Here is a 26,615-nt window from a genome sequence, read left to right as displayed (position 1 = left end):
CACAGATTGTCCAGGAGTTGGCGGATGCTTTAGTCCAGGTCAGGGAGGAGATCCCTCAGGAGACCATCCGCCACCTCATCAGGAGCATGCCCAGGCATTGTAGGGAGGTGATACAGGCACGTGGAGGCCACACACACTACTGAGCATCATTTCCATGTCTTGAGGCATTTCCACTGAAGTTGGATCAGCCTGTAATTTCATTTTCCACTTTGATTTTGAGCATTATTCCAACTCCAGACCTCCTTGGGATATTAGTTGTGATTCACGTTGATCATTTTTATGCTTTATTGTTATCAATACACTCCACTATGTAATGAATACAGATTTACAACTGGAGCATTTCATTCAGTGATATCTGGGATGTGGGATTGTAGTGTCCCTTTTATTTTTTTGAGCAATATATAAATATTTTATTTATTATATTCCCGGACTGGTGGTGTACATACCGGCCTCAATGCAGAGTGCCCCCATAACCAGTATGTGACAGGGCAGCCTCTTCGGCAACTATTTATCCTAGGTACAATTCCCTGAATGACCTGAGGGTAAGGTGGGCAACAGCGAGCTGTGACTGTGTACGCTCCGTCACAGATTGGAGACAGCAGGGGGATATCCGTAACCCCTGTCTTTTTCATGTGGGTTTTCCTTGCAGCCAGTATGGGGGGGCGACTCTGTGCGCCAGTATTGGGGGGCCACTGTGTGCTGGTATGGGGGGGTGACTCCATGCCCTGAGATGTCCGATATGATCTTACAGCACTGCAGCCTTGTACTCTCGCATCCTGAAGTATATAACCCTCCCCGCGTCCTGTGACCAGCGTGGTGTGTCCGGCGTCCCTCTCCTCCCTTCACATCCTGCTCTGGATCTGCGCAGGATGTCCGCCTTCCTGTCCTCCATCTGTGATGCTGGTCATGTCTGCAGAAGGTGAGTCTTTCATGTCTGCCATGATGTGTATATGATCTGTCTTACTGTATATATGGTAGATCTTCACTCCGTGTCCTGTGATCTATGGGAAGTCAGTAATGGTGTGTGTGTGTGTGTGTGTGTCACACCCCATGTGTGTGTAGTGTTTATATTGTGTGTGTGTATGTATATTGTATGTATGTATATTGAATGTATGTATAGTGTATATTGTGTATGTATTGTGTGTGTATACTGTATATTGTGTGTATAGTGTGTATGCATGGTGTGTATGTATAGTTTGTATGTATAGTATATGTATATTGTGTGTGTATATTCTATGTATGTATATTGTGTGTATGTATACTGTGTATGTATTGTGTATACTGTGTATTGTGTTTATAGTGTGTATGTATAGTTTGTATGTATAGTATATGTATATTGTGTGTATATTCTATGTATGTATATTGTGTGTATACTGTGTATTGTGTGTATAGTGTGTATGTATAGTTTGTATATTGTGTATGTATGGTGTGTATGTATAGTTTGTATGTATATTGTGTGTATAGTGTGTATATTGTGTATGTAGTTTGTATATGGTGTGTGTATATAGTGTGAATGTATAGTTTGTACGTTTAGTGTGTGTATATTGTGTGGATGGTGTGTGTGTGTGTGTGTGTATAGTGTGTATGTTTATGCTGGGACAAGTGGTTGTTGTGTTTACTAATAAGGGTGGCTTATAGGGTTAGTCAAAGAGCTGGGCAGGAATTGGCTAACCACACATGCACCGCCCATCCATGGGGGCGGTTACAACCATATAATGTGACTGAGGTCTGGTCAGATGAACAGAGTGTTTGGACCTGAATGGTCTGTGTTGTAGATCCTGAAAGAGGTCAGGTCTGTGTTGGAAGCTCTGGCGAGTGGAGACTTCCTGAAGAGCACATGGCGAGACCGTGGACCTGGATGGTCGCTGTTGGAAGCTCCTGTGAGTGGAGACTTCCTGGAAGCACCTGGTGTGACCATGTACTTGCAGAGCCTGGGACGGCCTCTGTGTTGGCGAAGCCAGGACTGGCAAGGCGTCAGCCTGTGGAGCAGGAGCTCCTGAGAGGTAACCCCGGGTATGTGGAAAGGACTATGTGCACTGACAAAGGACCGTTACGGGTGACTGGAGAGATACAGGCATGACTAGTGAATGCTTTGTAAAGCCATACGTGATGAAGTAATGGACTGTGTAAGCTGGTGATGTGCAGCCTGGCTTCCGGTGCGGTTTGACGCTAAATAAACCGTATTGACTGTTTTGTGTTGAATAACCGTGCCTGACTACGTTAATCCACTGCCAAGCGAGTGTTCCCCAACACAAACAGTAGGTGCAACGCCACATTATGTATAGTGTGTATATTGTATGTATGTATAGTGTGTATATTGTGTGTATGTATAGTGTGTATGTATAGTGTGTCACGATAATGTAAAAATGTCATAATATGAGATTAGTTCTGGAAAGTACCATGGTACAGACATGCTGTGGGTCATTCTGACCCCCCTCTTTTTACTCTGCCTACTGCTATGTGTGTAATTCAAAATCCTCACTAGAATCACTGAAGTTTTATGGCTAAACGCTGCAAATTCCAGTCTCCCTAGACTCCTCATTCTCCCCTCCCATCAAATACTGGCCAAAACTGGTATAGCCACTTCCATCCTGCAGGCATTTCTTTGTTCAATTAATGGGATATCTTGGGGCACTAATCTGGGCTAGAAGTATAAGAATTAAATATTCCGGATGTCCATCGATAGATCTATCACTCACTGAAAGCGCTAGCAGCTAAATGCAACAAGGGCAAAGTGCGGATTTCTCAGTAAGCGGTTCATGTAATTACTTTGGGTTTACACTTAAAAGTATTGCCCCGACGTGGTGCACCTCGGGAACCTGGTGTATTTCATATACGAGATTCATACCACGAGCTAGGCATAAAAATAGTTTTTCTAAGTAAAGGGGAGGTTTCATCCCCTAAGTGATATCACCAACAGGGGGAGTGCCTGTGCTAGAGGCTAGGAAATATCTGTGTGAACCAGGAGGCTTCAGCGTCTTTGTGTCCGGAGGGGGTCCTGCTGCTATATAGATGTGACATGTATCTAGATGTGTGCATCCTACAAAGCCCACAGGCCAGCCATGAGGATATGAAATGATCTGAAAAACCTGTAAGTGTTATTTTCAATTTTAATCTTTCTTTTATTTGTAATTGTAATGTACACATGATTTTGTATTCTTTATAATATCCTTTTATGCTTTGTAACCACACAAAAAAATTATTTACATCAAAATATAGAACTGGAAGCCATATGCCATAAAATAGTAAAAATTTTATTAGTACAATATTATAACATTTTTAAAGATAATAAAAAATGATTGACAAGGGGACAACAATATACAAAAAAAAAACAACCCAAAATGGTACAGAATAGTGAGGGCAAATACCCATCTATAAGAATAGAGCTACTATCAAGTAAAAGGTAGAAAGCACATGTTCAAAAACCTAAGTTGTGGCGTAAGTACCTCCAATAAAGGTGTACCATATGCCGTATAGTAGTCAACATAATGGGCTTATCAGCAACACTGTTATATATATCCCATCATCAACAACAAGATAATAATAATGACCTATGTGTAATTAAAGTGCTAGTGCTATGAAAAAAGTCCTCAACTGAAGCCTATTAGCAGCACCTACACACACATATATATATATATATATATATATATATATATATATATATATATATATATATACTAGATGGCAGCCCGATTCTAAAGAATCGGGAGTCTAGAATCCATATATACTTTATTTATTCAAATGTAAGAATAATACAATTAATAAATAATAGTAAGAAAGAACAAAAAATGGCTGCACTCACCAGCTCTTGACAATTCTTGTTATTTAAGGTACAGTTACACAGGATCCATGAACATGCTTATGAGGGGAGGGATGAAAGACATCAGATGACAACTTTTGCGTGTATCCTCTGTACTCTTGTTAGCACGCTGTTTGCGCTTACGTGCGGCATCGGCATCTTTTTGCTCTGCATTATTAGTATACTTTCTATCAGACCTAATCTTACGTGCGCCATCAGCAGCTTTGGGCTCTGTGTCATTAGTATCCTTACTATTAGAGCTCATGTTGGCTAAGCTAAACAGCTTTAAGCGTGGTGGTGGCAAACAACAGGTTAATAAGAGGCAGTGTCAGGTAGTAGGAAAATAGCCAGTTAATAATAGGCAATAGTTCTTTGCAGGAATGCAGATATTAATAAATAGGCAGTTTATATTGCAGAGAAATTGCTGGGCAATAATGGACAATGTCCTTATGTGGCAAATAATAGAGCAATATACCCAATGTGGCAAAGAAGAGGTTAATAAACGGCAGTCTCTCAGTATAACAGTCAGTGAATAATAGGCAGTATATGGAGAAAACACCAAACAAAAGTTCAAAATTGGTGTGAAAATGTCACTGAACCACTTCACAACTAAATATATATAGTTTTGGTAAATGGTATTATCATTTTTTTGACGAAATTCGGCAGGAGCTTGAAGAGCAACGTCACTGGGCCGCCTCCACGCAGTAGAAACTTGCTGTGAGGTAAAAATTCAAAAATCACACCAAAATGGCGGGCGGAGTGTGTCACAGTACGGCACGTTTCTGATTGGTCGCTCGCAGCAGGCGGCAACCAATCAGACACTGGACACTGTTGACGTCACTTATCTCCGGACATTAGCTCCGGACATTAGCTCCGCACATTATCTCCGGACATTAGCTCCGGACATTAGCTCCGGACATTAGCTCCGGACATTAGCTCCGCACATTGGCTCCGCACATTATCTCCGGACATTATCTCCGGACATTAGCTCCGCACATTAGCTCCGCACATTAGCTCCGCACATTAGCTCCGGACATTAGCTCCGCACATTGGCTCCGCACATTATCTCCGGACATTAGCTCCGGACATTAGCTCCGCACATTGGCTCCGCACATTAGCTCCGGACATTAGCTCCGCACATTGGCTCCGCACATTAGCTCCGGACATTAGCTCCGGACATTAGCTCCGGACATTAGCTCCGCACATTAGCTCCGGAAGTTGGCACAAATTGCAGGAAGTAGTATTCTAGGCAATTAATCTCCGGACATTAGCTCCGGACATTAGCTCCGCACATTAGCTCCGGACATTAGCTCCGCACATTAGCTCCGGAAGTTGGCACAAATTGCAGGAAGTAGTATTCTAGGCAATTAATCTCCGGACATTAGCTCCGGACATTAGCTCCGGACATTAGCTCCGGGCATTAGCTCCGGGCATTAGCTCCGGACATTAGCTCCGCACATTAGCTCCGGACATTAGCTCCGGACATTAGCTCCGGACATTAGCTCCAGACATTAGCTCCGAAAGTTGGCACAAATTGCAGGAAGTAGTATTTTAGGCAATTAATCTCCGGACATTAGCTCCGGACATTAGCTCCGGACAAAGCCACGGAAGTTGGCACAAATTGCAGGAAGTAGTATTCTAGTCAATTATATATTAGATATAGATATATATAGATATAGATATATATATATATATATATGTACATATATATATATATATATATATATATATATATATATATATATATATATATATATATATATATATATATATATATATATATATATATATATATATATATATATATTTTGATATATAATTTATTGGCTTGTCACTCCCTGCTCTATAATGTACGGTCACGTGGTCTGAAGAGAATTACGCTACTGATTTGGGTTGGCTCCGGACCCTTCAATACTTTGAAAATCGGAGCTGGTGGCAGCATACTTTGTCCTGTGTGACTGGGAGGCTCTGTAGTGACCGGCGGAGTTGATAATTTATTGTTCCCGCCTGAGTGGGAGTAGTTATATCACCCTTGCTGCAGCGTGCCCAATAGACAGTACATAGCAGGCAGCCTTTCTGGTGACTAATTATCCTAGGTGCAGTACCCTGACTGACCTGAGGGTAAGGGGGCGCCAGAGAGCTGCAAGTTCCAAACCGGAGCTGGGAAGTTGGATATAGATAAATCCCCTTCAGAAAGAACCAGGGGCAACCAAACAACCTCGGTTCATGACAAATTGGTGTGAGTGGTGGGGATGATAAAGATATCTTCCCCATGAACCGTGAAATATTGGTGGGATTCCTGACATAGTGTGTATATTGTGTTTGTATGTATATTGTGTGTATGTATAGTGTATATTGTGTGTATGTATAGTGTATATTGTATGTATATGTAGTGTGTGTATGTATATTGTGTATATTGTGTGTGTGTATATTGTGTGTATGTAGTGTGTGTATGTATAGTGTGTATGTATAGTGTGTACATTGTATGTGTATGTAGTGTGTATATTGTGTGTGTATGTATAGTGTGTATATTGTATGTGTATATTGTGTATAGTGTGTGTATATTGTTTGTATTTAGCGTGTGTATATTGTATGTGTATGTATAGTATGTATGATTAGTGTGTATGTAGTGTGTGTATATTGTGTTTGTTTAGTGTATATGTATAGTGTGTGTTCATAACCCCGCCTGGTCCATCCCATGTTGTGTGATACAGATGAGATTTCGGCCCTGGAGAAGGCAGAGCATTTGGCACGAGGGGCAGCACTGAAATGGGCCTCGGGTATCTTCTGTCGTCCTGACCAGCTGATCCACCTCGCCCAGTACCGGAGGCGGGAGGCCCAGCGGAATAACTCCATACAGTCCCGGCTGAAGGTAAGAACTCTGCTTGTTTTTCTACAGAAGGTGCACACAGATTCCCCACCATGTTCATACAGAATGTCAGACCAGGGCTCCAATCATTACCAGCAAAGATCAAGAAAATGGCCCAAAGACACAAAGTTCCCCCTGAGAGTCCCACAAAGTCCTCCAGCTTTACCACAATCTGTGTGTATACAGGTTTTTTTTGCAGCTTTTTCACCACATCAGAATAAAACATTTGTAAAGTAACTTTGTATTTTGTTCAATTATCAATGCAAAGTGAATGAAGAGAAATGTAAATCCCATCAGAATCTGGTGACCGCCCGTCGCCTCCATCATCAGTATCTGGTGACCGCCCGTCGCCTCCATCATCAGTATCTGGTGACCGCCCGTCACCTCCATCATCAGTATCTGGTGACCGTCCGTCTCCTCCATCATCAGTATCTGGTGACCGCCTGTCTCCTCCATCATCAGTATCTGGTGACCGCCCGTCTCCTCCATCATCAGTATCTGGTGACCGCCCGTCTCCTCCATCATCAGTATCTGGTGACCGCCCGTCTCCTCCATCATCAGTATCTGGTGATCGCCCGTCTCCTCCATCATCAGTATCTGGTGACCGCCCGTCGCCTCCATCATCAGTATCTGGTGACCGCCCGTCGCTTCCATCATCAGTATCTGGTGACCGCCCGTCGCCTCCATCATCAGTATCTGGTGACCGCCCGTCGCCTCCATCATCAGTATCTGGTGACCGCCCGTCACCTCCATCATCAGTATCTGGTGACCGTCCGTCTCCTCCATCATCAGTATCTGGTGACCGCCTGTCTCCTCCATCATCAGTATCTGGTGACCGCCCGTCTCCTCCATCATCAGTATCTGGTGACCGCCCGTCTCCTCCATCATCAGTATCTGGTGACCGCCCGTCTCCTCCATCATCAGTATCTGGTGACCGCCCGTCTCCTCCATCATCAGTATCTGGTGACCGCCCGTCTCCTCCATCATCAGTATCTGGTGACCGCCCGTCTCCTCCATCATCAGTATCTGGTGACCGCCCGTCACCTCCATCATCAGTATCTGGTGACCGCCCGTCTCCTCCATCAGTATCTGGTGACCGCCCGTCTCCTCCATCATCAGTATCTGGTGACCTCCCGTCTCCTCCATCATCAGTATCTGGTGACCACCCATCACCTCTGTGATGAGGGAGCAGCCGCCATCTTGGGACAGGCATACTACAGATTGGCGTGACTCCATTTTGTCTCCTGGTCAGGTAGGCAGCCAGGAGTGCTCCTGGCCCCCACCTTTGCTAATGAATAGAGTTCCTATTAGTATGCTAACGGGCTGAGCTCAGTGTAAACTGTAGACGGTATTTTAAAAGCTCACTGAGGAAACCACGCCAGCAGGGGGCTTGGAAATGCTTGGGGACTTAATTAAAACACGCATGCCAAGTGGCCACTGGATACACATCTATTATGGCAGCCCAGCCGAACCGTCTCCAACATGGAATTGTGAATTATGGACGCATCGTCCGAGGTACAGGCTCATAAAAAATATTCTCCTTACCCTAAATAAATTGTGCATCCAACAGTGTGACTCCTGTGACGGTGGAAGGTCTGAAACCCGAGATATAGGGATCAGCCTCCCACAGGGACCGAATGGGTCCAGGTTTGATCCCAGTACGACCGGCAGAACAAACCACAGGCGCTGGTACTGCCCGTGTGCTGATCCGATCATCCTGAGAGAAGTTATCCCATTTATTAGATATTGGAATAAATCTTGCAGGGAGACAGAGGGGGTGGAGATTGCTAAGCCCCCCAGCTGCAGGCAGGGGGGCTCAGCCAGGTATAAGAAGACGCTGAGGTCACTGGGAGGGTCTCACTCCACAGAAGAAGATGATGATGATGACATCTTAAAGGCCCCTTCACATTAAGCGACGCTGCAGCGATACCGACAACGATCCGGATCGCTGCAGCGTCGCTGTTTGGTCGCTGGAGAGCTGTCACACAGACCGCTCTCCAGCGACCAACGATGCCGGTAACCAGGGTAAACATCGGGTAACTAAGCGCAGGGACGCGCTTAGTAACCCGATGTTTACCCTGGTTACCATGCTAAAAGTAAAAAAAACAAACACTACATACTTACCTACAGCGGTCTGTCCTCCAGCGCTGCGCTCTGCTTCTCTGCACTCCTCCTGTACTGTCTGGGAGCCGGAAAGCAGAGCAGTGACGTCACCGCTCTGCTTTCCGGCTCACAGCCAGTACAGGAGGAGTGCAGAGCACAGCGCTGGAGGACAGACAGCGGTAGGTAAGTATGTAGTGTTTGTTTTTTTTTACTTTTAGCATGGTAACCAGGGTAAACATCGGGTTACTAAGCGCGGCCCTGCGCTTAGTTACCCGATGTTTACCCTGGTTACCAGTGAAGACATCGCTGGATCGGTGTCACACACGCCGATCCAGCGATGTCTTCAGGGAGTCCAGCGACGAAATAAAGTTCTGGACTTTATTCAGCGACCAACGATCTCCCAGCAGGGGCCTGATCGTTGGTCGCTGTCACACATAACGATTTCATTAACGATATCGTTGCTACGTCACAAATAGCAACGATATCGTTAACAATATCGTTATGTGTGAAGGTACCTTTAGGAACAGGGTATGCCAGCCAGGGAGGAGCAAGCACATGCTTTCTGGGGGCTGCCCGGCAACTAAGTTTTTGGACCTGCGGAATGCTATGCCCCCCGGCTTCCACAAGCGACCTTCGACCTGGTAAATGGACCTCCAGCTTTATACCTTTAAGCCTTGTATTATTGTTGTTATATTGTACTCTGACTGTAACTCTTCATATATTGTGATTGTATATTTCTTGTAATTATCTAGTGCGCCCTTAAGGCAATTAAATCATAAATTAATTTTGGGCTGATCCTTTTACTCTGATTGCGAATCTTAGAATACCCAGGGTGGGTAACAGGGCAGTCTCCCCGGCGGCCATTTGCTCTAGGTGCAGTCCCTTTACTGACCTGAGAGACAAAGGGGGCGCCGGAGAGCTGGACCTGTGTAGTGACGTCACGGATTGGTGACGTGGGAGGAAGGGGTAATCCTTCACAACCTCCATCATCAGTATCTGGTGACCGCCCGTCTCCTCCATCATCAGTATCTGGTGACCGCCCGTCACCTCCATCATCAGTATCTGGTGACCGCCCGTCCCCTCCATCATCAGTATCTGGTGACCGCCCGTCCCCTCCATCATCAGTATCTGGTGACCACCCATCTCCTCCATCATCAGTATCTGGTGACCGCCCGTCTCCTCCATCATCAGTATCTGGTGACCTCCCGTCTCCTCCATCATCAGTATCTGGTGACCGCCCGTCTCCTCCATCATCAGTATCTGGTGACCGCCCGTCTCCTCCATCAGTATCTGGTGACCTCCCGTCTCCTCCATCATCAGTATCTGGTGACCGCCCGTCTCCTCCATCATCAGTATCTGGTGACCGCCCGTCTCCTCCATCATCAGTATCTGGTGACCGCCCGTCTCCTCCATCATCAGTATCTGGTGACCGCCCGTCTCCTCCATCATCAGTATCTGGTGACCGCCCATCACCTTCAACACTTTTTCTCGTCACTTGTGCACAGGTTATGGAGGATCTCAGCAGGTTGTGCCAAACATCTTGGAGAACTTCCCCAGATCTTCTGTGAATGAGTCTTGTGCGGATCCTTCTGTCTTGTCATGTGATCCCAGACAGATGTTGTGGAGATACAGGGTTAATGGGTGTTCTCGTCTGCTGGCCCGGCTGTCTTTAGAAAGACTGCATGGACCAGTGCACATACCACTGAACGCCCGATCTATCTCCCTGTGGGCAGAACACTACTCAGACAACACAGGGTGAGGGTAACACAGTGTGGCAATAGTTTATTGACCCACGACGACACAACGGCAAACAGAACACTCCCAGCAAATATCGAAGATGGTGCAAATTACCGGGTCTCACCCTTCCCCTGTCATGCTGGGATTAGAGGTGCTTCCGGGGTCCAGTACCCCCACCAGTGGCTCCCTGTGTTTGGTGGGCCCCCACAGTGAGGAGGTAACCACAAGCTTAGGAAGCGGACACTCCATTAGTGTATGAGGCCAGGTGACCGATTGTCCCAACCTGGGTTCTCTAAAGGTCTTTGAGGGTTCAGTGATGGTCAGTGAGGCAGCTCTGTATTTCTTCAGTTGGAGCCATGATGCCATGACTTCTGTAATGTAGAGTCTCTCTGAAAACAGGCAGATCCTCCTTTATATAGGTCACAACTTCTCATTCAGTCATTCCACCACCAGCCTGGGGGAAGATGGAGGCCGTCCCTCACTGCTGGAGTGTGCAAGCAACTACATAGATTGTCCTTCATATTGCAGAGCACCAATGGGGCATCAACATATTAACAACATTCACACATTGTGCCTTTTACATTTCTCTTTTCTTCAGTTTGCATTTTCTTAATAGATATTTTTTCTAGAGAGCTTCTATTTCTGGAATCTCTTTACTTTGCCACATTTTTTCCTGCTTCTTCATTTTCATATTAATAATTTATATTTTGTTCTGTTCTCATTTATTATTGAATGTACAGGCCCGACCCCTCTGTGTATGGGGAGAACTGCGATTATGGGGATTGCCCTCTTCTCACTTGTGGTATACACTGCTGTTACCCCACGCTTCACTGTACACTGAATATATGTGCAGTGTTGGGATCATATGAGCAGACGGGGGCTTCTCACAAAATTACAATATCATCAAAAAGTATCTCCTATATTCTATAGAGTCATTACACACAGAGTGATCTATTTCACGTGTTTATTTCTGTTAATGTTGATGATTATGGCTTACAGCCAAAGAAAACCCAAAAGTCATTATCTCAGTACATTAGAATAACTAACAATAAACCCCTGTAAAGGCTCCTAAGCGTTTATAAAGGTCCCTTAGTCTATTTCAGTAGCTCCACAATCATGGGGAAGACTGCTGACCTGACAGATGTCCAGAAGGCGTCACTGACACACTCCACAAGGAGGGAAGCCACTAAAGGTCATAAAGAAGCCGACTGTTCAGAGTGCTGTATCCAAGAATATTAATGGAGAGTGGAGTGGAAGGAGAAAGAGTGGTATATAAAAAGGTGCAGAAGCAACCGGGATAACCGCAGCCTGGAAAGGATTGTTAAGAAAAGCCCATTCAGTAATGTGGGGGAGATTCACAAGGAGTGGACCGCTGCTGGAGTCATTGCTTCACCACACGCAGACGTCTCCAGGACATGGGCTACAAGTGTCACATCCCTTGTGTCCGGCCACTCATGACCAATAGACAACGCCAGAAGCATCTTACCTGGGCCAAGGAGAAGAAGAACCGGACTGTTGTCAGGGATCCAAGGTCCCAGAGTCTGGAGGAAGAGTGGAGAGGCCACAATCCAAGCTGCTGGAGGTCTAGTGTGAAGTCTCCACAATCAGTGATGGTTTGTGGGCCATGTCATCTGCTGGTGTAGGTCCACTGTGTTTTATCAAGACCAAAGTCAGCACAGCCATCTACCAGGACATTATAGAGCTCTTCTGCCGACAAGCTTTCTGGAGATGGAAATGTAATTCTCCAGCAGGACTTGGCCCCTGTCCACACTGCCAAAAGTACCAATACCTGGAGTAAAAACAACAGTATCACTGGGCTTGATTGGCAGCAAACTCGCCTGACCTTAACCCCATAGAGAATCTATGTGTATTGTCAAGAGGAAGATGAGACACCAGACCCAACAATGCAGACGAGCTGAAGGCTGCTATCAAAGCAACCTGGGCTTCCATAACCCCTCAGCAGCGCCACAGGCTGATCGCCTCCATGCCACGCTGCAATGATGCAGTAATGCAGTAATTGGTTAAAAAGGAGCCGCGACCAAGTATTGAGTGCATTTACTGAACATACATTTCAGATTTTACAATCATTTTTCAAGCTGGTGTTATAAAGTATTACTGAGATAATGACTTTTGGGATAATCATCAACATTAACAAAAATAAACATGTGAAATAGATCACTCTGTAATTACTCTATAAAATATTCAGTTTTTGTATTGAAGAACTGAAATAAATTCACTTTTTGATGATATTCTAATTTTGTGAGATGTACTTGTATATGCAGTGTAGGCATGGCCTGGGTACATGCGCAGCGTGGGTATGGCCTGGATACACGTGCAGCGTGGGTATGGTCTGGATACATGTGCAGAGTGGGCATGGTTTGGGTACACGTGCAGCGTGGGTATGGTCTGGATACATGTGCAGAGTGGGTGTGGTTTGGGTACACGCGCAGCGTGGGTATATCATCTGCCCACTGCATACATCGCCCTCTTGTGGCCGCCTCGCTCCCCTGCCCAGCAGTAATATATCTTCTATCCATCATGTGCTTCTAGTCTTCGCTGCAGTCGTACCTAGAAGGTGTGGGCCATGGCTTGGCTCAGCTGCACGTGGCACTCTCGGACGTCCGTCATGTCCAGCAGGCCCTAAGTGAGGTGCGGGACATCTGGCAGGAGAATGCTTGTCCCCTCACCAAGCTACAACCCATCCGCCAGCTGGTGATGGAGCACGTCCAGCTGTCGGTGGTGATACAGAGCCTGCCGTACCTCCATGCCGGTAAGTGCAGCACTCCGTCAGGCCGAGGGGTTGGAGGAGATGCTGGCGGTGGCATACACCTTCTCCTAATGTTGAGCCTTTGTGTTTTTCTGATTGTTCCCCGTGTCCATCTAGTGCCAACGCTGATTGCCCAGTCTCGAGATCTGATTGAGAAGCGGCATCTTCTGGAGGCTCACGTCGCCCTCCGGGACCTGGAGAGCCTCAGGGATGGCATCCTGTACAGGTTACAGAAGGCTGGGGCTTCGCCAGACTCCACTGATGTCCACATTGATGATGAAGGAGCAGATTTAGTGCAGCAATTTTTTGCAGGCGTGCAGGAAGTGAGTGAGGAGCTGGGTGCCATACTGTTCTCTCTGGCCAAATCGGCAGTAGGAGTCGCCCGCTCAGACCCTTCTCTTCTAGTCTCTGCCATCCGTATTATTGAACGAGAAGAATTCCTGGATGCCGAGGAGACAAGAGGCTCCATGCAGCAGCTCTGGAGGCCCCCGGGGCGCCCCAAACACTGGAAAGCGCTCTTCTTAAAAGCTTTGGAGAAAGGTGTTTGTGATCGAGTAATGGCACCGGAGCCGCTGTGCGAAAATCTCAGCTCAGCTGATCTGGCCAAGCGTCTAAAGGCTCTGCAGGGTGGAGTGGTGGAGGAGCTGCAGAGTGTGGTCTCTGTCCTGGTGCCGTGTGTTCCACCACACTATGATCTCGCCCGTGGTGTGGCCTTCATGTGCCACCATGGCATTGCTCGTCATCTCCGAGAGATCCTTAGCCATGACCTTCCTCACCCGGCCTTGTATCATGTACTCCATTGGGTGACAACGGTATACCCCAGGTACGACCCGACCGTCAGAGCACGGCCATTGTTATGTAGTGCACTTTCTGCCATTAACCTCTTCACTCACCACAATTTCAGTGCAGACATGATGGGACACCCCAACTTCTCATCAGAGATTGATGTTTCAGAGCTGGGACCCCCCATTCCACCTGAAATGTTGGAGGAGCAGCTGATTCGTTACACGCGGTGTATTCGGGTGAGTTGTTATATTTTCATTTGGGGTGGCGATTACAGCCCCAACGCGAGAATAAGACGTCCTGGAAGCCATGTCTGCTCCCAGCATGTCCACCCTCGCTGCCTGCCCATGTTTACACCTCTCCATGTCCTCCCATACTACAGGCTTGCCTCCGTCAGTGGATACACAAAGCATTGGAGGTGGAGGCTTCGGACTGGATGAGGGAGCAGGAGCCCGACAAGGACCAGGACGGCTTCTATCTGTCCGGCTTCCAGCACGTCGTAATGCAGGTGAGAATGGAGGCATCGGACCCTCCGGGAGATGTCCAGATCAGGCCCGGAGAGAGGGAGCAAGGCCCTGTAGTAATGGAGAAATGGTAACGGTGCGCGTAATGTGTTCTGGTAGAGGTGAAAGCGTCCCACCACGACACGGTGCACCCAATCAGGACGGAACTACTCTTGTGGTTATGTCACTGTGATGCGGCTAGGTCCCGTGCCCATTGGGTACACCTTGTATCATTACTATTCCTTTCTTTACTGCAGGGGACTGGCTCATTTTATTTTTATTTTAACTTCTGTCTTATAAATGGCCACAGTGTGAATCCTATGTACTGCTCCGGGACCAACCAACGTGTGCAGGACCTATGTGCGGTCGCTCAGCTTTATTTGTTTTAGAAAATGATTGGACCAATATTTTATACCATATACGTCCCGCATCCTGTGCACATATCCCCCGTTATACCACCCACCTCCTGTACACATACCCAATTATACCCCCCTCCTGCTGTACACATACCCCGTTATACCCCTCACCTCCTGTGCACATATCCCCCGTTATACCACCCACCTCCTGTACACATACCCCTGTTATACCCCCCACCTCCTGTACACATACCCCATTATACCCCCCACCTCCTGTACACATACCCTATTATACCCCCACCTCCTGTACACATACATCGTTATACCCCTCACCTCCTGTGCACATATCCCCCGTTATACCACCCACCTCCTGTACACATACCCCTGTTATACCCCCCACCTCCTGTACACATACCCCATTATACCCCCCACCTCCTGTACACATACCCCATTATACCCCCAACCTCCTGTACACATACCCCATTATACCCCCCACCTCCTGTACACATACCCCATTATACCCCCCACCTCCTGTACACATACATCGTTATACCCCCCACCTCCTGTACACATACCCCTGTTGTACCCCTCACCTCCTGTATACATACCCCATTATACCCCCACCACTTGTACCCATACCCAATTATACCCCCACCTCCTGTACACATACCCCATTATACCCCCCACCTCCTGTACACATACCCCATTATACCCCCCACCTCCTGTACACATACCCCATTATACCCCCCACCTCCTGTACACATACCCCATTATACCCCCCACCTCCTGTACACATACCCCGTTGTACCCCCACCTCCTGTACACATACCCCGTTGTACCCCCCACCTCCTGTACACATACCCCTGTTGTACCCCCCACCTACTGTACACATACCCCATCATACCCCCACCTCCTGTACACATACCCCATTATACCCCCCACCTCTTGTACACATACCCCATTATACCCCCGCCTCCTGTACACATACCCCATTATACCCCCCACCTCCTGTACACATACCCCATTATACCCCCCACCTCCTGTACACATACCCCATTATACCCCCCACCTCTTGTACACATACCCCATTATACCCCCCACCTCCTGTACACATACCCCATTATACCCCCCACCTCCTGTACACATACCCCTGTTGTACCCCTCACCTCCTGTATACATACCCCATTATACCCCCCACCACTTGTACCCATACCCCATTATACCCCCCACCTCCTGTACACATACCCCATTATACCCCCCACCTCCTGTACACATACCCCATTATACCCCCCACCTCCTGTACACATACCCCTGATGTACCCCTCACCTCCTGTATACATACCCCATTATACCCCCCACCACTTGTACCCATACCCCATTATACCCCCACCTCCTGTACACATACCCCATTATACCCCCCACCTCCTGTACACATACCTCATTATACCCCCACCTCGTGTACACATACCCCATTATACCCCCACCTCTTGTACACATACCCCATTATACCCCCACCTCCTGTACACATACCCCATTATACCCCCCACCTCCTGTACACATACCCCATTATACCCCCACCTCGTGTACACATACCCCATTATACCCCCACCTCGTGTACACATACCCCATTATACCCCCACCTCCTGTACATACCCCATTATATCCCCACCTCGTGTACACATACCCCATTATACCCCCACCTCTTGTACACATACCCCATTATACCCCCACCTCTTGTACACATACCCCATTATACCCCCACCTCTTGTACACATACCCCATTATACCCCCACCTCTTGTACACATACCCCATTATACCCCCACCTCTTGTACACATACCCCTGTTGTATCCCCTGCCTCCTGTACACATACCTCGTTATACCCCCTATCCCCTGCCTCCTGTACACATACCCCTGTTGTATGCCCTGTACACATACCCCTGTTGTACCCCCTATCCCCTGTACACATACCCCTGTTGTATCCCCCACCTCCTGTCCACATACCCCTGTTGTACCCCCTATCCCCTGTACACATACCCCTGTGGTATCCCCCACCTCCTGTCCACATACCCCTGTTGTACCCCCTATCCCCTGTAAACATACCCCTGTTGTATCCCCTATGCCCTGTACACATACCCCTGTTGTACCCCCTATCCCCTGTACACATACCCCTGTTGTATCCCCCACCTCCTGTCCACATACCCCTGATGTACCCCCTATCCCCTGCCTCCTGTACACATACCCCTGTTGTATCCCCTATGCCCTGTACACATACCCCTGTTGTACCCCCTATCCCCTGTACACATACCCCTGTTGTACCCCCTATCCCCTGTACACATACCCCTGTTGTACCCCCTATCCCCTGTACACATACCCCTGTTGTATCCCCCACCTCCTGTCCACATACCCCTGTTGTACCCCCTATCCCCTGTACACATACCCCTGTTGTACCCCCTATCCCCTGTACACATACCCCTGTTGTACCCCCTATCCCCTGTACACATACCCCTGTTGTATCCCCTATGCCCTGTACACATACCCCTGTTGTACCCCCTATCCCCTGTACACATACCCCTGTTGTATCCCCCACCTCCTGTCCACATACCCCTGATGTACCCCCTATCCCCTGTACACATACCCCTGTTGTACCCCCTATCCCCTGTACACATACCCCTGTTGTACCCCCTATCCCCTGTACACATACCCCTGTTGTACCCCCTATGCCCTGTACACATACCCCTGTTGTACCCCCTATCCCCTGTACACTTACCCCTGTTGTATCCCCTATGCCCTGTACACATACCCCTGATGTACCCCCTATCCCCTGTACACATACCCCTGTTGTACCCCCTATCCCCTGTACACATACCCCTGTTGTATCCCCTATGCCCTGTACACATACCCCTGTTGTACCCCCTATCCCCTGTACACATACCCCTGTTGTACCCCCTATCCCCTGTACACATACCCCTGTTGTATCCCCTATGCCCTGTACACATACCCCTGTTGTACCCCCTATCCCCTGTACACATACCCCTGTTGTATCCCCCACCTCCTGTCCACATACCCCTGATGTACCCCCTATCCCCTGTACACATACCCCTGTTGTATCCCCCACCTCCTGTCCACATACCCCTGATGTACCCCCTATCCCCTGTACACATACCCCTGTTGTACCCCCTATCCCCTGTACACATACCCCTGTTGTACCCCCTATGCCCTGTACACATACCCCTGTTGTACCCCCTATCCCCTGTACACATACCCCTGTTGTATCCCCTATGCCCTGTACACATACCCCTGATGTACCCCCTATCCCCTGTACACATACCCCTGTTGTACCCCCTATCCCCTGTACACATACCCCTGTTGTATCCCCTATGCCCTGTACACATACCCCTGTTGTACCCCCTATCCCCTGTACACATACCCCTGTTGTACCCCCTATCCCCTGTACACATACCCCTGTTGTATCCCCTATGCCCTGTACACATACCCCTGTTGTACCCCCTATCCCCTGTACACATACCCCTGTTGTATCCCCCACCTCCTGTCCACATACCCCTGATGTACCCCCTATCCCCTGTACACATACCCCTGTTGTATCCCCCACCTCCTGTACACATACCCCTGATGTACCCCCTATCCCCTGTACACATACCCCTGTTGTATCCCCCACCTCCTGTCCACATACCCCTGATGTACCCCCTATCCCCTGCCTCCTGTACACATACCTCCATTGTACCTAATGTTTCTCATACAGTGATTGTGTATAAAGTCGTCCTTCTTGTGACAGATGCTGATGGAGAACGTGCAGCTGGCGGCAGCACTGGGTGAGGGCATGGAGAACAGGTTACGAAGTGCCGCGCTCTGTGAGATGGAAAACTGTCTGGTTTGGTGAGTGGCGGCACATATGGTGGAGGAAAGGTGACGGTATTTTTCAGTTGTCATCACACTGTCTCACCTGTAAGTAAGTGGCTGGGATTTATGTGCACAACGCTCCTCTGCAGCAGGCGACAATGGAGGCCTGGGAAATGTTATTTTTTCATTAGTGTAAAATCATCTGTTGAGACACGGCATTGTATCTTCATTAACTAGACCTCTATTATCAGCAAACCAAGAAGAATAGACTGTTATCTATATTTTGACTTTGGAATTTGTGTGATTCTTTCTGGTTGGTGAAGAAAACAGCAACTTTTGCTTGTTTAAGCCTGTAATATTGACTTGTACGTTGTCATGGAGCCTCTGAGGAGTAGATCATCAATGTATCTGCCAGTGAATGTGACACATGAAAAAATGTTCTTCCTCCTGGACTTCTGTAATTTTGGACTGGTAGTAAAAAATCCAGCACCAAGAGGTTGCACTCCAATAAGCTTTATTCCAAAATCTTCATATAAAAGCATATACAACCGACAATAGAAAACATGGCACAAATAGCAGGGGTCCCAGACACCGGTTTACACGTTTCTGGGCCAAATATGCCCCTTAGTCATAACCTAGTGTCACACCAGTGAGTCAGGGATTTATATTGACCAAGGATTCAAAAAAAACAAAAAAAACACCCGCCCCATCACTGGTTGTTACTTCACACCCATAACATTAGTACAAAAATACAAACTTCAACCCAACAATATGATACTGTCATTAAACAGCGTGAAAAGCTCAGTGCCCAATATTAATGGAAGAATATTCTATCTGCGCTTGTGTAAACCGGTGGGACGGGCGGTCTCCATCATCAGGATCCAGTGGAGAGTTTGTCGCCCCTTCTGAGCTTACTGACACTATCCATTCCGGAAACCGCTCAGATCACCGCTGTGCATTCGATAAAAATGTCTGGATCCATTAGAGAGATTAGGTCTCTGGTCACTGGATCCCTGAGGAGCTCACTGAGGCTGCCGGAGATCTCGCGTTGTGCAGCCTGTAGAGGAGAGATCTCAGATACTGCAGGTAACCATGTATATCACACACGTACTACTGCTAGTCACAAACTCACCAATAACCATTGTTTCAGGCCTCACTTTCTGGATATTTGATGCTCCACATCTGCCCCCGGAGCTGAAGAAACCTTTAGTGGACAACCAAGTCGTTCTACCAGGACCATCCATCACAGATTAGGAAGGAGCTCTCCTGGTGGAGAATATACCCCCTCCTGGTGGAGAATAAACCCCCTCCTGGTGGAGAATAAACCCCCTCCTGGTGGAGAATAAACCCCCTCCTGGTGGAGAATAAACCCCCTCCTGGTGGAGAATAAACCCCTTCCTGGTGGAGAATAAACCCCCTCCTGGTGGAGAATAAACCCCCTCCTGGTGGAGAATAAACCCCTTCCTGGTGGAGAATAAACCCCCTCCTGGTGGAGAATAAACCCCCTCCTGGTGGAGAATAAACCCCCTCCTGGTGGAGAATAAACCCCCTCCTGGTGGAGAATAAACCCCCTCCTGGTGGAGAATAAACCCCCTCCTGGTGGAGAATAAACCCCCTCCTGGTGGAGAATAAACCCCTTCCTGGTGGAGAATAAACCCCTTCCTGGTGGAGAATAAACCCCCTCCTGGTGGAGAATAAACCCCCTCCTGGTGGAGAATAAACCCCCTCCTGGTGGAGAATAAACCCCCTCCTGGTGGAGAATAAACCCCCTCCTGGTGGAGAATAAACCCCCTCCTGGTGGAGAATAAACCCCCTCCTGGTGGAGAATAAACCCCTTCCTGGTGGAGAATAAACCCCCTCCTGGTGGAGAATAAACCCCCTCCTGGTGGAGAATAAACCCCCTCCTGGTGGAGAATAATCCCTTCCTGGTGGAGAATAAACCCCTTCCTGGTGGAGAATAAACCCCCTCCTGGTGGAGAATAATCCCTTCCTGGTGGAGAATAAACCCCTTCCTGGTGGAGAATAAACCCCCTCCTGGTGGAGAATAAACCCCCTCCTGGTGGAGAATAAACCCCCTCCTGGTGGAGAATAAACCCCCTCCTGGTGGAGAATAAACCCCCTCCTGGTGGAGAATAAACCCCCTCCTGGTGGAGAATAAACCCCCTCCTGGTGGAGAATAAACCCCCTCCTGGACAATACTTTCCAGAGCAGGATCGCTCCTGAGCATTGCCGAGGATTTATTGAGGATCGTCTTTATCTGGATGTATTCTCTGCTATGGCTGGTGACAAATATGGGTTTTTGATCCTCCTGTTTTTTTGGTCTTTTTTAATGGATTTTTACCAGGTCGGTTCTGGCAATTTTTTCCAGTTTTTTTTTGCATCTTCCAAAGCTTAATTCTGATAACCTCTTTCCCTCCAGACTGCACAGATTTCTTCTCTCTCTTGAATATAGGATTAATGGTCACTGTGGCATCTTTTAGAGCTATTTAATTGTCCCCTAGGAATATTAACCCTCACATGTCTGGTGATGACCGGAATCCGCTCTCAGAATGGTGTTACCCAGAGTTCCAATGAGATTTATAAAGATGACTGCCTGAAGAGAACATGCAAATCTCCACAGTCATTGATGATATGGGGCTGGATGTCAGGTGAAGGCACTGGGGAGATGGCTGCCATTACATCTTCAATAAATGCACAAGTTTATGTTGATATTTTGGACACTTTTCTTATCCCATCAATTGAAAGGATGTTTGGGGAAGATGAAATCATTTTTCAAGATGATATTGCATCCTGCCATAGAGGAAAAACTGCGCAAACATTCCTGGAAAAAAGACACATAAGGTCAATGTCATGGGCTGCCAATAGTCCGGACTCAATCCAATTTCCACCAAAGAGTTTCAATTGAAGAAAATGGTCCATGACAAGGCTCCAACCTGCAAAGCTGATCTGGGGACAGCAATCAGAGAAAGTTGGAGGCAGATTGATGAAGAGTCCTGTGTGACCCTCATTAAGTCCAGGCCTCAGAGACGGCAAGCTGTTAGAAAAGCCAGAGATGGTGCAACAAAATACTAGTGATGGGTTGGAAGGGTTTTTATTTGTTTTGTTTTTCATGATTCCATAATTTTTTCCTCAAAATTGAGTGACTCCATAATTTTTCCCCTATGCTTGGTTAAAAAAGTAACCATCACTGACTACCACATTGTTTGTTCTTGATTTCTTTTAGTGTTTCTTAAAGCCAGAAAGTTGCCATTTGAATTGACTTTAGTTTTGTCCCATGTCTGTGATCGGCTTATTTCTACAAAATTAAACAACTGAATGAACATCCTCCAAGGCCGGTGATTCCATAATTTTTGCCAGTTGTTGTATACTGTAGAAACATGTGTTCTTTGGGGTTTTTTTTTATGGGACGATCCCTTAAATCCATGGACTTGCCCAGCTCAGAGTCCAAATATTGTGTCTTCCACAGGCTGCGAGAGGCTCTGGTGAAATATGGCATTGAGCACATGAAGGATCGGACGTGTCCCACCTATTACACACAATACTTACTGGCAATCATCAATGGATGCAGTGCCTTAAGGTAATACATCAGAAGGATGCATTAATGGGGCTCATCAAGTGGTTGTATAGCTTACTGAGGAAACCACCTAAACCTCGCTCCCCTTATATTCTATCCTACACCCGTCTCCCCACTCTGCTCCATCGTACACCCATCTCCCCACTCTGCTCCATCGTACGCCCGTCTCCCCACTCTGCTCTGTCCTACACCCATCTCCCCACTCTGCTCCATCGTACGCCCGTCTCCCCACTCTGCTCCATCGTACGCCCGTCTCCCCACTCTGCACCATCGTACACCCGTCTCCCCACTCTGCTCCATCGCACACCCGTGTCCCCCACTCTGCTCCGTCCTACACCCGTCTCCCCACTCTGCTCCATCCTACACCCGTCTCCCCACTCTGCTCCATCGTACACCCGTCTCCCCACTCTGCTCCATCGCACACCCGTGTCCCCCACTCTGCTCCGTCCTACACCCGTCTCCCCACTCTGCTCCATCCTACACCCGTCTCCCCACTCTGCTCCATCGTACACCCGTCTCCCCACTCTGCTCCATCGTACGCCCGTCTCCCCACTCTGCTCCATCGTACGCCCGTCTCCCCACTCTGCTCCATCGTACGCCCGTCTCCCCACTCTGCTCCATCGTACGCCCGTCTCCCCACTCTGCTCCATCGTACGCCCGTCTCCCCACTCTGCTCCATCGTACGCCCGTCTCCCCACTCTGCTCCATCGTACGCCCGTCTCCCCACTCTGCTCCATCGTACGCCCGTCTCCCCACTCTGCTCCATCGTACGCCCGTCTCCCCACTCTGCTCCATCGTACGCCCGTCTCCCCACTCTGCTCCATCGTACGCCCGTCTCCCCACTCTGCTCCATCGCACGCCCGTGTCCCCCACTCTGCTCCGTCCTACACCCATCTCCCCACTCTGCTCCATCGTACGCCCATCTCCCCACTCTGCTCCATCGTACGCCCGTCTCCCCACTCTGCTCCATCGTACGCCCATCTCCCCACTCTGCTCCGTCGTACGCCCATCTCCCCACTCTGCTCCGTCCTACACCCATCTCCCCACTCTGCTCCATCGTACGCCCGTCTCCCCACTCTGCTCCATCGTATGCCCGTCTCCCCACTCTGCTCCATCGTATGCCCGTCTCCCCACTCTGCTCCATCGCACGCCCGTCTCCCCACTCTGCTCCATCGTACGCCCGTCTCCCCACTCTGCTCCATCGTACGCCCGTCTCCCCACTCTGCTCCATCGTACGCCCGTCTCCCCACTCTGCTCCATCGTACGCCCGTCTCCCCACTCTGCTCCATCGTACGCCCGTCTCCCCACTCTGCTCCATCGTACGCCCGTCTCCCCACTCTGCTCCATCGTACGCCCGTCTCCTCCACTCTGCTCCGTCATATGCCTGTCTTCCCCCACCCCCATTCTACTTCATCCAGTTTGGGGGGTGTCAGATCCAGAAGAGTGATCTCATGAAGCAGAACCTTTTCAGTACCAGGAGGGTAATCTACAAGCGAGGGGAGTGCTGTGAGGGGGGAGAGTGCAATGAGGCCATTGTATTTGGACAGGTCCCCATTAATCCTTCCTATCCCAGTTTATGGGCACTATATTATATGTGGCTCAGTTAACCCTCTGCTGTCTGCAGCGCTACAATCTCAAACCTGCACCCTGAAGAGTCTGGGACTGCTATGTGCAGAAGAGCGGCCCCCTGCTTGCAGACTTCCCTGGACAAGACCCAAAAGAAGGCCTGCCACCTGGTCCTGGACGAGCTGCAAACAGAGCTCCAGGTGACGAGTTTGGGGTGGTGAGTGGATGGCACACAGATACCGGTCACATCACCATCAGGTATCTGGGTGTTGTCAGTGGTGGGTAATGGGAGGAATCTCTGAAGGAAGCTGATCACAGCAATAAGGTCACTGTGCCCATCGTCCACTCCTGTCCCCCACACTCGGTCACCGCACCCATCCTCCACTCCTGTCCCCCACACTCGGTCACCGCACCCATCCTCCACTCCTGTCCCCCACACTCGGTTACCGCACCAATCCTCCACTCCTGTCCCCCACACTCAGTCACGGCACCCATCCTCCACTCCTGTCCCCCACACTCGGTCACTGCACCCATCCTCCACTCCTGTCCCCCACACTCGGTCACTGCACCCATCCTCCACTCCTGTCCCCCACACTCGGTCACCGCACCCATCCTCCACTCCTGTCCCCCACACTCGGTCACTGCACCCATCCTCCACTCCTGTCCCCCACACTCGGTCACCGCACCCATCCTCCACTCCTGTCCCCCACACTCGGTCACTGCACCCATCCTCCACTCCTGTCCCCCACACTCGGTCACTGCACCCATCCTCCACTCCTGTCCCCCACACTCGGTCACCGCACCCATCCTCCACTCCTGTCCCCCACACTCGGTCACCGCACCCATCCTCCACTCCTGTCCCCCACACTCGGTCACCGCACCCATCCTCCACTCCTGTCCCCCACACTCGGTCACCGCACCCATCCTCCACTCCTGTCCCCCACACTCGGTCACCGCACCCATCCTCCACTCCTGTCCCCCACACTCGGTCACCGCACCCATCCTCCACTCCTGTCCCCCACACTCGGTCACCGCACCCATCCTCCACTCCTGTCCCCCACACTCGGTCACCGCACCCATCCTCCACTCCTGTCCCCCACACTCGGTCACCGCACCCATCCTCCACTCCTGTCCCCCACACTCGGTCACCGCACCCATCCTCCACTCCTGTCCCCCACACTCGGTCACCGCACCCATCCTCCACTCCTGTCCCCCACACTCGGTCACCGCACCCATCCTCCACTCCTGTCCCCCACACTCGGTCACCGCACCCATCCTCCACTCCTGTCCCCCACACTCGGTCACCGCACCCATCCTCCACTCCTGTCCCCCACACTCGGTCACCGCACCCATCCTCCACTCCTGTCCCCCACACTCGGTCACCGCGCCAATCCTCCACTCCTGTCCCCGACACTTGGTCACGGCACCCATCCTCCACTCCTGTCCCCCACACTCAGGTTTTATGGTGTGCACAGTTGTTTACACACAGAAACATCCCCCCCCCCCCCCCAATGATCAGCCTTATTTAGACATGCACTCTGATTTATGATGGTGGAGTAATTTTCCCTGGATACCCAATGGACAGTTGTGTGTGTGTGTGTTGTGTGTGTGTATCAATTAATCGTTCGTAGGAGGGTGAAGGCCTCTTATCTGTTTCTGCAGCCTTTATTTAAGGACATCCCTTCTCGGCCATGGCTATCAGGCTCTAATAACGTGCGATACATTTGTGAAAGGATGGAGGACTTCAGCCAATACCTGAGCAAGGCTAGAGCTCCAGTGTGCCAGGTGAGCGGACCACCTCCCTTGTTCATGAACCCCACATAGAGGTACCTCTATCAGCTCGTGTATTCTTAGATCCAGAGTCATTAGGTGAGTGGACAGAGGCTGAACAATATAGCAAATGCATCGCTGGACTGTAGTTCCGGGGTCAGGAAGAGCTGGCACGTCGCTGACCTCCAGCCATAGATCCGGGGTCTGGGAGAGCTGGCACGTGGCTGACCTCCAGCCATAGATCCGGGGTCTGGGAGAGCTGGCACGTCGCTGACCTCCAGCCATAGATCCGGGGTCTGGGAGAGTGGGAACGTCGCTGACCTCCTGCCATAGATCCGGGGTCTGGGAGAGTGGGAACGTCGCTGACCTCCAGCCATAGATCCGGGGTCTGGGAGAGCTGGCACGTGGCTGACCTCCAGTCATAGATCCGGGGTCTGGGAGAGCTGGCACGTCGCTGACCTCCAGCCATAGATCCGGGGTCTGGGAGAGTGGGAACGTCGCTGACCTCCTGCCATAGATCCGGGGTCTGGGAGAGTGGGAACGTCGCTGACCTCCTGCCATAGATCCGGGGTCTGGGAGAGCTGGCACGTGGCTGACCTCCTGCCATAGATCCGGGGTCTGGGAGAGCTGGCACGTGGCTGACCTCCACCCATAGATCCGGGGTCTGGGAGAGTGGGAACGTCGCTGACCTCCTGCCATAGATCCGGGGTCTGGGAGAGCTGGCACGTGGCTGACCTCCTGCCATAGATCCGGGGTCTGGGAGAGCGAGCACATAGCTAACCTCCAGCCATAGATCCGGGGTCTGGGAGAGCTGGCACGTGGCTGACCTCCAGCCATAGATCCGGGGTCTGGGAGAGCTGTCACGTCGCTGACCTCCAGCCATAGATCCGGGGTCTGGGAGAGCTGGCACGTGGCTGACCTCCAGCCA

At 49.6% G+C, this 26,615-nt stretch overlaps 1 protein-coding gene across 3 annotated transcripts in view; it reads left to right on the top strand.

The window, feature by feature from the left end:
* Positions 1-688: 688 nt before the first annotated feature.
* EXOC3L1 (exocyst complex component 3 like 1) overlaps positions 689-26,615 on the top strand; it is a 33,990-nt gene continuing 8,063 nt past the window's right edge. Inside the window, exons 1-10 of one of the 3 annotated variants that reach the window (XR_011315293.1) lie at positions 689-919; positions 6,514-6,671; positions 13,059-13,278; positions 13,393-14,098; positions 14,180-14,297; positions 14,441-14,566; positions 18,713-18,813; positions 22,244-22,354; positions 23,976-24,117; positions 25,580-25,702. Coding sequence is in view for 2 of the 3 variants with exons in the window: in XM_069739646.1 (XP_069595747.1) it covers positions 898-919; positions 6,514-6,671; positions 13,059-13,278; positions 13,393-14,098; positions 14,180-14,297; positions 14,441-14,566; positions 18,713-18,813; positions 22,244-22,354; positions 23,976-24,117; positions 25,580-25,702 (1,827 nt within the window). In the remaining variant the exon portion in view is untranslated. The remainder of the gene's footprint in view (positions 920-6,513; positions 6,672-13,058; positions 13,279-13,392; positions 14,099-14,179; positions 14,298-14,440; positions 14,567-18,712; positions 18,814-22,243; positions 22,355-23,975; positions 24,118-25,579; positions 25,703-26,615) is intronic. The other 2 variants (XM_069739646.1, XM_069739648.1) reach the window with 2 other exon arrangements.

This window comes from Ranitomeya imitator, chromosome 9, assembly GCF_032444005.1.
Source record: "Ranitomeya imitator isolate aRanImi1 chromosome 9, aRanImi1.pri, whole genome shotgun sequence".
NCBI lineage: Eukaryota > Metazoa > Chordata > Amphibia > Anura > Dendrobatidae > Ranitomeya > Ranitomeya imitator.
Note: the sequence above shows the minus strand (reverse complement) of the source record. Positions and strands in the feature narration are given on the sequence as shown.